At 40.5% G+C, this 13,443-nt stretch overlaps 1 protein-coding gene across 2 annotated transcripts in view; it reads right to left on the reverse strand.

Moving 5' to 3' along the window:
- Positions 1-10,527: 10,527 nt before the first annotated feature.
- LOC121582393 (oxysterol-binding protein 2) overlaps positions 10,528-13,443 on the reverse strand; it is a 31,250-nt gene continuing 28,334 nt past the window's right edge. Inside the window, exons 10-14 of one of the 2 annotated variants that reach the window (XM_041898144.1) lie at positions 12,582-12,685; positions 12,087-12,182; positions 11,793-11,977; positions 11,376-11,596; positions 10,528-11,216 (exon numbers count right to left, since the gene is read on the reverse strand). In XM_041898144.1, the coding sequence (XP_041754078.1) occupies positions 11,074-11,216; positions 11,376-11,596; positions 11,793-11,977; positions 12,087-12,182; positions 12,582-12,685 (749 nt within the window). In that variant the 3' untranslated portion in view covers positions 10,528-11,073. Of the gene's footprint in view, positions 11,226-11,375; positions 11,597-11,792; positions 11,978-12,086; positions 12,183-12,581; positions 12,686-13,443 lie in introns of both variants that reach the window. The other variant, XM_041898143.1, reaches the window with a different exon arrangement.

Below are 13,443 nucleotides of genomic sequence, written 5' to 3' on the forward strand. Positions count from 1 at the left end.
TGCAGGTCATTCACTAGGTCCCCCCGTGTGGTTCTGGGATTTTTGCTCACCGTTCTTGTGATCATTTTGACCCCATGGGGTGAGATCTTGCGTGGAGCCCCAGATCAAGGGAGATTATCAGTGGTCTTGTATGTCTTCCATTTCCTAATAATTGCTCCCACAGTTGATTTCTTCAAACCAAGCTGCTTACCTATTGCAGATTCAGTCTTCCCAGCCTGGTGCAGGTCTACAATTTTGTTTCTGGTGTCCTTTGACAGCTCTTTGGTCTTGGCCATAGTGGAGTTTGGAGTGTGACTGTTTGAGGTTGTGGACAGGTGTCTTTTATACTGATAACAAGTTCAAACAGGTGCCATTAATACAGGTAACGAGTGGAGGACAGAGGAGCCTCTTAAAGAAGAAGTTACAGGTCTGTGAGAGCCAGAAATCTTGCTTGTTTGTATGTGACCAAATACTTATTTTCCACCATAATTTGCAAATAAATTGATTAAAAATCATACAATGTGATTTTCGGGATTTTTTTTCCTCAATTTGTCTGTCATAGTTGACGTGTATCTATGATGAAAATTACAGGCCTCTCTCATCTTTTTAAGTGGGAGAACTTGCACAATTGGTGGCTGACTAAATACTTTTTTCCCCCACTGTATGTAGACAATCAAAATCAGTTATTTAAGTGGTGTATTTCCATTAAATAATGATGAAACAACTTGATAATGTATTATTCAGTGGATGCTACAACCCCTAAAACAACATCAGACCCATACTTTTGCTAAGGGTCTCTTTCAGTGCTAGTGGGGCGCTTTAGTAAATTAACTGGGACACTATTTTTTCATTAGAAATACATTAGTGTCCCACTTCACCTCACACTTGTTATGAATTAATCAATAAGACTTTGTAGAAGCTTGTAGATAACACACTATGTGAGGGAAAACACTCCTATTTAACTGGTCTGTGACTCACTGAAAACCTTTCCCGGTCAGAGGAATAAGGCAACCTCACAGAGATAACACACACAGGAACTTTATTGCCAAACAGGGGTAGGGACATGGAAATTGGACATGTAAATAGTTTTTACCCATGCACTCCATGAACACACTGCCATATACACTACCAGTCAAAAGTTTGAACACACCTACTCATTCAAGGGTTTTTCTTTATGTTTACTATTTTCTACATTGTAGAATAATAGTAAAGACATCAAAACTATGAAATAACACATATGGAATCATGTAGTAACCAAAAAAGTTAAACAAATCAAAATATACTTTATTTTGAGATTCTTCAAAAAGCCACCCTTTGCCTTGATGACAGCTTTGCACACTCTTGGCATTCTCTCTACCAGCTTCCTGAGGTAGTCACCTGGAATGCATTTCAATTAACAGGTGTGCCTTCTTAAAAGTTAATTTGTGGAATTTCTTTCCTTCTTAATGCGTTTGAGCCAATCAGTTGTGTTGTAACAAGGTAGGGGTGGTATACAGAAGATAGCCCTATTTGGTAAAAGACCAAGTCCATATTATGGCAAGAACAGCTCAAATAAGCAAAGAGAAACAACAGTCCATCATTACTTTAAGACATGAAGGTCAGTCAATATGAAACATTTCAAGAACTTTGAATGTTTCTTCAAGTGCAGTCGCAAAAACCATCAAGCGCTATGATGAAACTGGCTCTCATGAGGACCGCCACAGGAATGGAAGACCCAGAGTTACCTCTGCTGCAGAGGATACGTTCATTAGAGTTACCAGCCTCAGAAATTGCAGCCCAAATAAATGCTTCACATAGTTCAAGTAACAGACACATCTCAACATCAACTGTTCAGAGGAGACTGTGTGAATCAGGCCATCATGGTCGAATTGCTGCAAAGAAACCACTACTAAAGGACACCAATAATAAGAAGAGACTTGCTTGGGCCAAGAAACACGAGCAATGGACATTAGACCGGTGGAAATTTGTCCCTTGGTCTGGAGTCCAAATTGGAGGTTTTTGGTTCCAACCGGCGTGTCTTTGTGAGATGCGGTGTGGGTGAACGGATGATCTCTGCATGTGTATTTTCCACCGTAAAGCATGGAGGAGGAGGTGTTAGGGTGTGGGGGTGCTTTGCTGGTGACACTGTCTGTGATTTATTTAGAATTCAAGGCACACTTAACCAGCATGGCTACCACAGCATTCTGTAGTGATATGCCATCCCATCTGGTTTGCGCTTAGTGGGACTATCATTGTTTTTCAACATGACAATGACCCAACACACCTCCAGGCTGTGTAAGGGCTATTTTACCAAGAAGAAGAGTGATGGAGTGCTGCATCAGATGACCTGGCCTCCACAATCCCCTGACCTCAACCAAATTGAGATGGTTTGGGATGAGTCGGAGCGCAGAGTGAAGGAAAAGCAGCCAACAAGTGCTCAGCATATGTGGGAACTCCTTCAAGACTGTTGGAAAAGCATTCCAGGTGAAGCCGGTTGAGAGAATGCCAAGAGTGTACAAAGCTGTCATCAAGGCAAAGGGTGGCTATTTGAAGAATCTCAAATATAAAAATGTATTTTGATTTGTTTAACACTTTTTTGTTTACTACATGATTCCATATGTGTTATTTCATAGCTTTGATGTCTTCACTATTATTCTACAATGTAGAAAATAGTAAAAATAAAGAAATACCCTTGAATGAGTATGTGTTCTAATACTTTAGACCGGTAGTGTATCCACCTCTGATCTTACACTGGAAGGTTAAAGGCCATTAGCAATTTGTTCTATTTATAGGGCTAGCCAGTGCAGGACCAGCTAGATGTCCTTAACCAATCAGAGGGTGCATGATCAGCTCATGTACAGAGTGTGGGGCAAGTGGGCACCAGCTGATTTAGCTGAGACCACTGGCCCTGCCCTGATCGATATCTCCTCACATGAGGAGAGCTAGACTCAGCGGAGCCAGCCAAACATAAACAGATGTGCACATAAACAAGTAGAAATGTGAAATAGGGTCCTGTAGTGCCCTCCACAGGGGGAATTCTGTACACACTCTGTTTTTAATAACCTTTTACTAAACCTTCTCCATGGCCTTGGAAAATATTTGGGGACATTCCAAGGTCTTGGTGAAAATCTAACTAAAGGAGTTTGCACAGCTTTTACTTGATACTGAAACACCTCTACTATCCCCTATATTCTGTCACCTTTCATAAATGTAGCCTCTTTTCCATCCTATTTCTTTGCTCATTTTGCTTCCTTTCTTTTCTTTCCTACCCTTGTTATTTCTCTCTAATTTCTTCCATGGCCATCCTATGCTGTTTCTTTGCTATATAACATCTCAAATTGTTTCAGAGATCTTATGAACAACTAAAACAACATACTTCTATGTATTTTAGAATATTCAATGAATGAAAAATTCATTTAAATTGATTAAAGGTTCATTTTGTGCATTTTAATAGCTGAAAAGGTCAGTGTCCCACTATCCAAACACCATTCAGGGGAAGTGGGACAGTATTATAAATCTGATTTCATCAAGTATAATAACTGTTTACATGAATTATTATATTTTAAAATGACCAATTACTATTAATTTTAACACCAAAAGGTAGATTATTGGATTATAATTGACAGAATGACAGCCATATCATTATAGCGCAAGGTGTCATATGTAGAGCGTTTTTTCATGGGTTTCAACGGGTCGGTCAACCCATCTAGGAAACCTGACCACACACACTACAATGATGTCACACTAACCAAAACCATTTTTTCATGCACAAAACACATTCAGCAACAAGCCAATAACATTTGTTGTGATTGGGTTGCAAAATTACCATAGCATAGTACCCTCAAACACAAATTAACCTCTACACCTGATGTCCCACTAATGCTGACATCACCCTATGTGAAAAACGAATGCAAACTGGATTGCATGACACTGCCTCAGTTTGGAACATGCTGTTCCCAGTGTAGAATACAGTATATTACAGATATATCATATAGCCAGGGAGCACTATCATCATCGCCTTAGGTTTTATTTACACAAATAGGCCTACATAAATACATGTGCCACAATGGTGTACTTTGGCAGTTAACAGTAAAGAAAACTGAATTGCAGGGCATTTTACATAATATACTAAGAGCATAAAAAAACATTACAATGTGATCTACCCCATGCAATGTCTGTTTAAAAGCCTAATCAGCAAAAAGATGGGCTAACTTTCAGATATAATTACTGTAATGCTTAATTCCAAAATATCTTTCATAAGAATACACTGGGATATTCTATTCTCTAAATTTAAGGGAACCCTAGATTATGTAATCCTCAATTCTGAGGATTACATAATTCTGTGCCATATCAATCATAGAACATAAGGTTGTGTATGTACATCCAGGATATTTCACATCAGTGTATCAGGTGAAGAACACGGAATCACCTATTCACTGTTTGCAATACAATTGCATTTTCCTTTTTCCATTAATGTGTATAGCCTAGCCATGAATAATTGTATTTGAATTATTAGACTACCTGAATACGGAACTTGTAGCCACACCAATCAGCTCAATAGAAAACTAATTATTCGTAGCCTCGGACAAAAAATGGACATGATGACCATAGATCTGCACTCAAAGGCAGGCAAAAAGTCTGCACAGTGCCAGTTAATCTTTTACTGCAGTGGGCTAAATCAGGGCCATACAGAGTGATTCTTGGTCATCTTTAACAAATCTATTTTGAAACAAAAATCTATGAAGCTGGAGACACTTATCTCCCTCACTAACTTTAAGCATCAGTTGTCAGAGCACCTTACCGATCACTGCACCTGTACACAGCCCATCTGAAATTAGCCCGCCCAACTACCTCATCCCTATATTGTTATTTATTTTGCTCATTTGTACCCCAGTATCTCTATTTGCACATCATCTCTTGCACATCTATCATTCCAGTGTTAATACTAATTGTAATTATTTTGCACTATAGCCTATTTATTGCCTTACCTCCATAACTTGCTACATTTGCACACACTGTATATATACTTATTTATGTTGTATTTTTGACTTTGTTTTGTTTTACCCCATATGTAACTCTGTGTTGTTGTTTTTATCGCACTGCTTTGCTTTAGCTTGGCCAGGTCGCAGTTGTAAATGAGAACTTGTTCTCAACTGGCTTACCTGGTTAAATAAAGGTGAAATAAAAATAAAAAATATAAAAAATATAGCTCACACACATGGTTATGGGCTTAAAAAAAGAAGACACCTGTACCCTCAGATATAGAGTTGAAATGTATAAAATGTTGTTTGCATCCAAATATTACCCTTTATATACATCACAGAAGACTGAAATATAACAAAACTGTTTGACATAGAAACACTAGATTATTTTCATTTAAAAAACAACAACGTTATTAATTATGAAATTATGAAAAATATTATTAGTAATATTCGACCCACGAGACCAAAGACGGTGCTTTTGGTCATTGACATGCAGGAAAGGGCTACACCCAAAAGATAAGATAATCATGTTTTTTTCTTACTGTAAGTGAACATGGCATTACAGCAGCAATATTACAATTTAGACTATAGTGGCACCTGCTGTATGTAAGTGCTACTGCAGCAACAAATAAGTATTTGGTGGGTGTTCATATTTGTCCTATTTCACACATGTAAAAGTGTGTATTAATATGCATGTGTTAATTGGGGATTTCTTTTGTTGTTGGCATATCCAAATTCTCCCTGAGACACCCTCTGAGAGTGGAGTCACGACCAGGGTCTGCCATTATCAACGGAGACTCTGGAGCAATTAGGGGAAATGTCAACATTTTAAAACTTCATATTCATCATCTCCATTACCACCCCAACATGTCATTGGAAACGCTTATCTTCCTATATCATTTTTTACTACAAAACATAAAAACGCGCCATTTTCACATATGTTGATGTTGGGGTGGGGCTGGAGATTATGAATATAAAGTTAACAAATTGTGAAATTTCCCTTTAAGTGCGTTGCTCAAGGGCACCTTTGACAGATTTTTCACCTTGTAGGCTCGGGGAATAGAACCTTTCGGTTACTGGCCCATTGCTTTAACCTCATCCTTAGGTTCAGAGAGGTCAGTTGAAGATGAAACATTGATCAAGATTAGCCAATAAAGTGCTCATACGTAGATTTATTTGTGTTTATTGAGTGTTACACCTTGAATACATGTGTGTGCTAGAGACAAGGTGACATCAAACGAGTAGCCTAAAGTGGAGTGTGCAGCCCTCAGTGTCCTTTCAATACCCCATCATGAGACCCCAGGGCTTCTGCTGCTCCTTCATCCAACCAGCAAGCCCAGATCAGACAGACGGTCCCAGTGGAAATCTCCTCTCGGCTTTGGGTCTTCAGGGGACATCATCCTTCCTTAGGCTTGTCTCATTTACTTCTCATCTTTGTCTTGAGTTGAGAACTGACACCAAAGCAGATTACAGCATTACAGACTATCTCTAACGACATTGTGAGTGTTTGAAAGACTACATTGAGATGCTTTATGTGTTTGTTTGAGCTAATAAATTTATATTTCTGAAGACCTAGGGCACAGGAGTTGAATTCACATGATGTTCTTCTGTGAATGAAGTCTAGAAACAACTAATTGATACTAATTAATGCCTAATTAATACTAGGTAACAGTGCACGAGCTCACTAAACCATGCATGAGCTACACGTGGTGCCACAACACTCGTTTGCGTTCATTGATGGTGCATGTTTAAATGCCTGCAGTCAAACACAAAGATGTGTAATAATTGAATTACACACCTCAATTGCACCATGAAACTCGCCATTACACCTTATAGTATAATTCATATGATTTCTTAATATTGTAAAAAATATAAGACTTTCATTGCACAGGGAGGAATCATGAAACAATTAAAGATTTTGTTAAGATTTAGGATTTTGTCTGTAGACACTAGACAATAAAACAAGTCTACACACCACTTGAACACTCTTCACATTTTGCTGCCTTAAAATACATATAATAATGATTTTTGGTTCTACTGATGTACACAGCCTACTTCACATTTCCAAAGTTAAAGGAAAATTATGGTGGAAGCTCCTTTGGCAGCCATTACAGCTGTGAAACATTTTGAATAAGATTATATCAATTTTGCACAACTATTAGAGCAACATATATCCATAGTGTTTGTCCAAATGGCTCCAGCTCAGTACATTTGGTTGGGAGTCATTGGATGAACAGCAATATTCAAACCTTGTCTTACATTTTTAAGCATAATTAAGTCAGGACTGAGACTGGACCATTCAGGAACACTCAACACCAATTGGAAAGCCGATCTGGTTTCTCTTTCCCATTAACATTTGTGTAATTGTTCAGCTGAAAAGTAAACTATCCCAGGTTTAGGTATTCAGAAGACTGAGGCAAGGTTTCTTCTGACTTTTTATCTGGGCTTTGCTCCTTTCATTTTTTGTAAAAATCCTGACAAACTCCTCAGTCCATGCCAGTTACAAGCATACCCATAACATGATGCTGCCACCACAATACTTGAAAATACAAAGGGATCAACAACATTGCATTCACTCCACATTACTGACCTGTATGACAAAGGGAAAAGAATGAAGCCTGTTTTTAAAAATCCACTCCAAATCATCCATTCTGTTTGCAACAAGGCTGTTAAGTAATACTGCAAGACAACACGGCAAAGAAATTGAATTTTTGGCCTAGATTAAAAACTACAGGCTTGGGTCAAATCCAGTACAACACAACACAGAGTGAAACCCTCCGTTTCTTTCAAGTATTGTGGTGGAAGCATAATGTTATTGGTATGCTTGTCACCGGCAGGGACTGGGGAGTTTGTCAGGATAAAATAGGAAAGGAGCAAAGCCCAGGTAAAAATTTAGAGGAAAACCCACCTCAGTCTTCTGAAAAGCTAACCCTAGGATATAATGTTATTATTATTCAGTGGGACAATTATACAATTTAAAATGTCAAAGACACCATAATGGCTTTCTAAGAGGTGTTGAGTGTTCCTGAATGGTCTAGCCTCATTCCTGATTTAAATTTGCTTGAAAATCAGAGGTTTGAATATTGCTGTCCATCAACGACTCCCACCCAAATGTATTGAGCTTGAGCAATTTTGACAAAAACAATGGATAAATGTTGCCCTAAGATTTGTGCAAAGTGGCTACCAAAGGTGCTTCCACCAAGCATTAACTCTGGGGTGTAAAGACATACGCAATCAAGACGTCTTTGTTTTTTATTTTGTATTAATTTTGACATTTTTATAGAATTTTCTTTAACTTTAAAATGTGGAATAGGTTGTGTAGATCGGCAGGAAAGAAATCCAATGTATTCCCTTTTGAGATTACATTTTAAGGCAGCAAAATGTGAAGACTGTGCAAGGGGTGTGTAGACTTTCACTAGCGACTGTATGACCAACATTTGAGAAATCAAGACAATTGAACAAAATCTATATATTTTACAAATTATCATAATTGTGGGTAGCTTGTTACATCCTCAAAATTCCCCTTTCTTTGTGGTCTGTACTAATCTCTTGTGGACAGACACACGTAACATAACTGGTATAGATTTGAGTTCTGAGTCTCCGAGATTACGTCTGTACAGATCTTAAATCAAAAGTGCCCATAGTGATACCAGCGTCCACTACACCTGTGTTTTCATGCACTACAGAAAAGCACAGTTTGTTACAAACCTGGGGAGTGCCTAGTTGTTGCATGGAAGGAAACATAATGTTACATATAGATATGTAAAGTATATTGGAGATACTTGAAGTAGAGAGTCATGTCTGTTCTGGTTACTCTATTTCTATGTGCAGCTTTTTGTTTCATAACCTTTCAGTTACACAAACCTGGGGGAGCTTTATCTCCTGACATTCCTATTGGCCAGTGCAACATAAATGCAGGCCCCTATATCTCCAGCAGGAGGAACACTCTGTTCCTGACCAGCTCAGAGGAACAGGACATCCTATCCTAGCACCAAAACCCAAACTCTTTCCCCCTGGCTTCTGCCTATTACTGTATAATATTATATACTTACGGTAGTTATTACCTTATTACCAGATCAATGGGGCACCAGGCACCACCATACATACAGTGAGGGAAAAAAGTATTTGATCCTCTGCTGATTTTCTACGTTTGCCCACTGACAAAGAAATGATCAGTCTATAATTTTAATGGTAGGTTTATTTGAACAGTGAGAGACAGAATAACAACAACAAAATCCAGAAAAACGCATGTAAAAATTTTTATAAATTGATTCGCATTTTAATGAGGGAAATAAGTATTTGACCCCCTCTCAATCAGAAAGATTTCTGTCTCCCAGGTGTCTTTTATACAGGTAACGAGCTGAGATTAGGAGCACACTTAAAGGGAGTGCTCCTAATCTCAGTTTGTTACCTGTATAAAATACACCTGTCCACAGAAGCAATCAATCAATCAGATTCTAAACTCTCCACCATGGCCAAGACCAAAGAGCTCTCCAAGGATGTCAGGGACAAGATTGTAGACCTACACAAGGCTGGAATGGGCTACAAGATCATCGCCAAGCAGCTTGGTGAGAAGGTGACAACAGTTGGTGCGATTATTCGCAAATGGAGAAACCCAAAATAACTGTCAATCTCCCTTTGCCTGGGGCTCCATGCAAGATCTTGAGAACGGTGAGGAATCAGCCCAGAACTACACGGGAGGATCTTGTCAATGATCTCAAGGCAGCTGGGACCATAGTCACCAAGAAAACAATTGGTAACACACTACGCCATGAAGGACTGAAATCCTGCAGCGCCCGCAAGGTCCCCCTGCTCAAGAAAGCACATATACAGGCCCGTCTGAAGTTTGCCAATGAACATCTGAATGATTCAGAGGAGAACTGGGTGAAAGTGTTGTGGTCAGATGAGACCAAAATGGAGCTCTTTGGCATCAACTTAACTCGACATATTTGGAGGAGGAGGAATGCTGCCTATGACCCCAAGAACACCATCCCCACCGTCAAACATGGAGGTGGAAACATTATGCTTTGGGGGTGTTTCTCTGCTAAGGGGACAGGACAACTTCACCGCATCAAGGGGACGATGGACGGGGCCATGTACCGTCAAATCTTGGGTGAGAACCTCCTTCCCTCAGCCAGGGCTTTGAAAATATTAAGTATTCCAGCATGACAATGACCCAAAACACACAGCCAAGGCAACAAATGAGTGGCTCAAGAAGAAGCACATTAAGGTCCTGGAGTGGCCTAGCCAGTCTCCAGACCTTAATCCCATAGAAAATCTGTGGGGAGCTGAAGGTTCGATTTGCCAAACGTCAGCCTCGAAACCTTAATGACTTGGAGAAGATCTGCAAAGAGGAGTGGGACAAAATACAAGAAACGTCTGACCTCTGTGATTGCCAACAAGGGTTTTGCCACCAAGTAATAAGTCATGTTTTGCAGAGGGGTCAAATACTTATTTCCCTCATTAAAATGCAAATCAATTTATAACATTTTTGACATGCGTTTTTCTGGATTTTTTTGTTGTTATTCTGTCTCTCACTGTTCAAATAAACCTACCATTAAAATTATAGACTGATCATGTCTTTGTCAGTGGGCAAACGTACAAAATCAGCAGGGGATCAAATACTTTTTTCCCTCACTGTACCAGCTCAAATAAATACGGTTTTCCATGCAGTAGCTAAGCTATTTTCTAACTCTTTCACTCACACTCAAAATATTCTCTCATAAATAGCTATTTGTCTCTTTCACTCACGCTGTTGCACACACACACAATCACTCACTCACTCACTCACTCAGTCACTCACACAATCACTCACTCACTCATTCACTCACTCATTCTCTCACTCAGTGAGTGAGAAACACACAGGTGTTATGATAAAGAGCATGTTTGATTAGAGAACTACATCGGGGAGGGGGTCAGATTATGTGTATATCTCAGTTCTTGAAGTTTGGGAAGTTGACATTGTTCTCAATGGAGGGCTCTGTCTTTCTCGAACACACACAAATACACATACACAGACAAAGAGCTGTCCACATCTCCATTTGTCTGCAGCATGTGGACCCTCCCTCTGCTTGTCGATCAGTCCCTCAGCTCGGCCCTCCAGTGATGATGTCACAGTCCCAGGGGCGGAGCCTTAGAAGATATCAGGGCATTGGCTCCAGTCCTGTCTGTCTTTGGACTCCCAGTATCCACCCCTGTACACGTAAGTGCTCTCCCCCGTTGAATCATCTGTCCTCCTCTCGAACCACAGTGGCTGGAAGCCCTCAAAGTCTTGCCCTAAGGAGTCAGAGACACAAACATACACAGATATTCCTCAATATGGGTAACATTTTGCTGACATACACAGTATCACAATTGTCACACTTTCTCTTCCTAGTTTCTATACTGTAATCTCTCTTGACATGTCTTATCTAGTCCTTTCACTCCCCTCCTCACCTTCTTCCAGGGCTTGTGTGGCCTGTGCCTCCCTCTTCCTTCTCTCCAGCCTCTGTCGTTCCTCCAGACGCTGTTTGTGGACGTTGGCCTCGTCCCACAGCCCCGCCTCCATCAGCCGTTGGTCGGGCCTCAGGCGGCTGTCAGTGGGGGCCACGCCCTCCTCGGGCTCGTTCAAGGTCAAGGCCAGGGAGGAGAAGAAGTGCATGTTCTCAGCATTCTCCCTGGGGAGTAGAGAAGGAACTGAGGTGAGACAGATAGGATGGACAGAGAGGGAGAGGGCGAGTAGCAACGGGTAGAGAGGTGGAAGTAAGAAGAGGTGCGAGGATGCAAGAAGAATCAAATGACTTGTATAAATAGGTTAGCGTGCATTATGTGCTATTAGGCTGACTTCATAATATGCAGACAGGCTGATCTTACGGAAGTGGGTATTTCTTCCACAGCAGTTTGGGCTGGAGGGTCTGGTAGACGGTCTTCTGTTTTCCCTCTGACCCTCCACATCCCCGGCTGCTTTCCACTATCTTAGCGCTCTCCATCTTTTCGTCCCAGGTCCCAGACAGGATGTGGTGGGCTGTGCCCTCGCTGTCTGCTACCACACCTGTCACCTGTAGACACAACACCAGAAGAGGGAGGAGACATTGAGGATGGTAAGGACTGCCAGTTTGTTTATATATGACAGAGACCCAGAGGACACAGGGCAAACCATAGAGTTACCTTGCGTGGGAGGTCTCTGGAGAAGTAACTGTAAGGAACAAACTTGAGGTGGCAGGTGTCCTTGGTCCTGTGGTTGACTATTTCAATGTCCCCAGACTACAGAGAGAAAAACACAGGCTATTTTATTCCAAGCCTCAGGCTGATGACTCTCCTAGCTTTACCATTATTGACATACTGTCCACAACATGCCTTACAAAATATGTATAGTTTATCAATGTTAGCAGTCTATTGTAATCATTTACTATGGATGTCATTAATCATGATACGGGACACTGTTGAAAGTGAGAATACCAGAGCAGTACATGGAGGGATGGAGACAGATGGGAGAAAACAGATTGGAGATCTGATGAGTCATACAGACATAATGAGAGACCGCAGAGGATGGCAGAAACCACGGGGCAGATTCTGCACAACACCGCACACATCTACAAACAGTATGGACAAACAGATCGAACACAAATATACAAACACACATTAAATATGTGAAAGACACACCTGGTCAATCCACAGTTTGCCTACTATGATGTTGTGCACCGTGGAGGTGACTTTGCCCCACACATAGTGATTCCCACTGGAGTGGAATTGCAGGTGGATGCAGCCTAGAGAGAAAGAGATCATTAAAATAATCAGCCAGTGGAGGCTCCTCAGAGGAGGAAGGAATGGACCATCCTCCTCATTGAATTTCATAAAAATAAAAACAGCGAAACATTAAAAAAGTTATCCTTTTTAGATAAAACTATGCTAAATATATTCATGTCACAAATAATTGATGAAAACACACTGTTTTGCAATAAAGGTCTACAGTAGCCTCAACAGCAATCTGTAGGGTAGCACCATGGTTTAGCTGGAGGACAGCTAGTTTTCGTCCTCCTCTGGGTACATTGACTTCAATACAAAACCTAGGAGGCTCAATTACACAGTAATTATGACAACTTCCATAGGACATCCTCCAACCTATCAGAGCTCTTGCAGCTTGAACTGACATGTTGTCCACCCAATCAAATGATCAGAGAATGAAACTAGTACTGAAAGCATAAGCTATAGCTAGCTAGCACTGTAGTACATAACATGTGGTGAGTAGTTGACTCAAAGAGAGAGAAAGACAAATTAATTTCTTTAAAAATGAAGGAGAAGCAAGAGAGAGAGAGAGAGATATTTAGTTGTATTTTTTACACTTTCACTTACTTAGCTAGGGAATGCAGCTAGCTAGTTTAACCTAGCCAAACACCTGGCTCAAACAGAGAGGGATGCTATGTTAGCTAACTGGCTACGGCTATCCAACACTGGAACTCTTCCAAGTCAAGGTAAGCTTTTGGTTTTATTAATTTATTGCCAATGGGGCCCACCAGTGTAGCGG

Source organism: Coregonus clupeaformis, chromosome 15 (genome assembly GCF_020615455.1).
Source record: "Coregonus clupeaformis isolate EN_2021a chromosome 15, ASM2061545v1, whole genome shotgun sequence".
NCBI classification, from domain to species: Eukaryota; Metazoa; Chordata; class Actinopteri; order Salmoniformes; family Salmonidae; genus Coregonus; species Coregonus clupeaformis.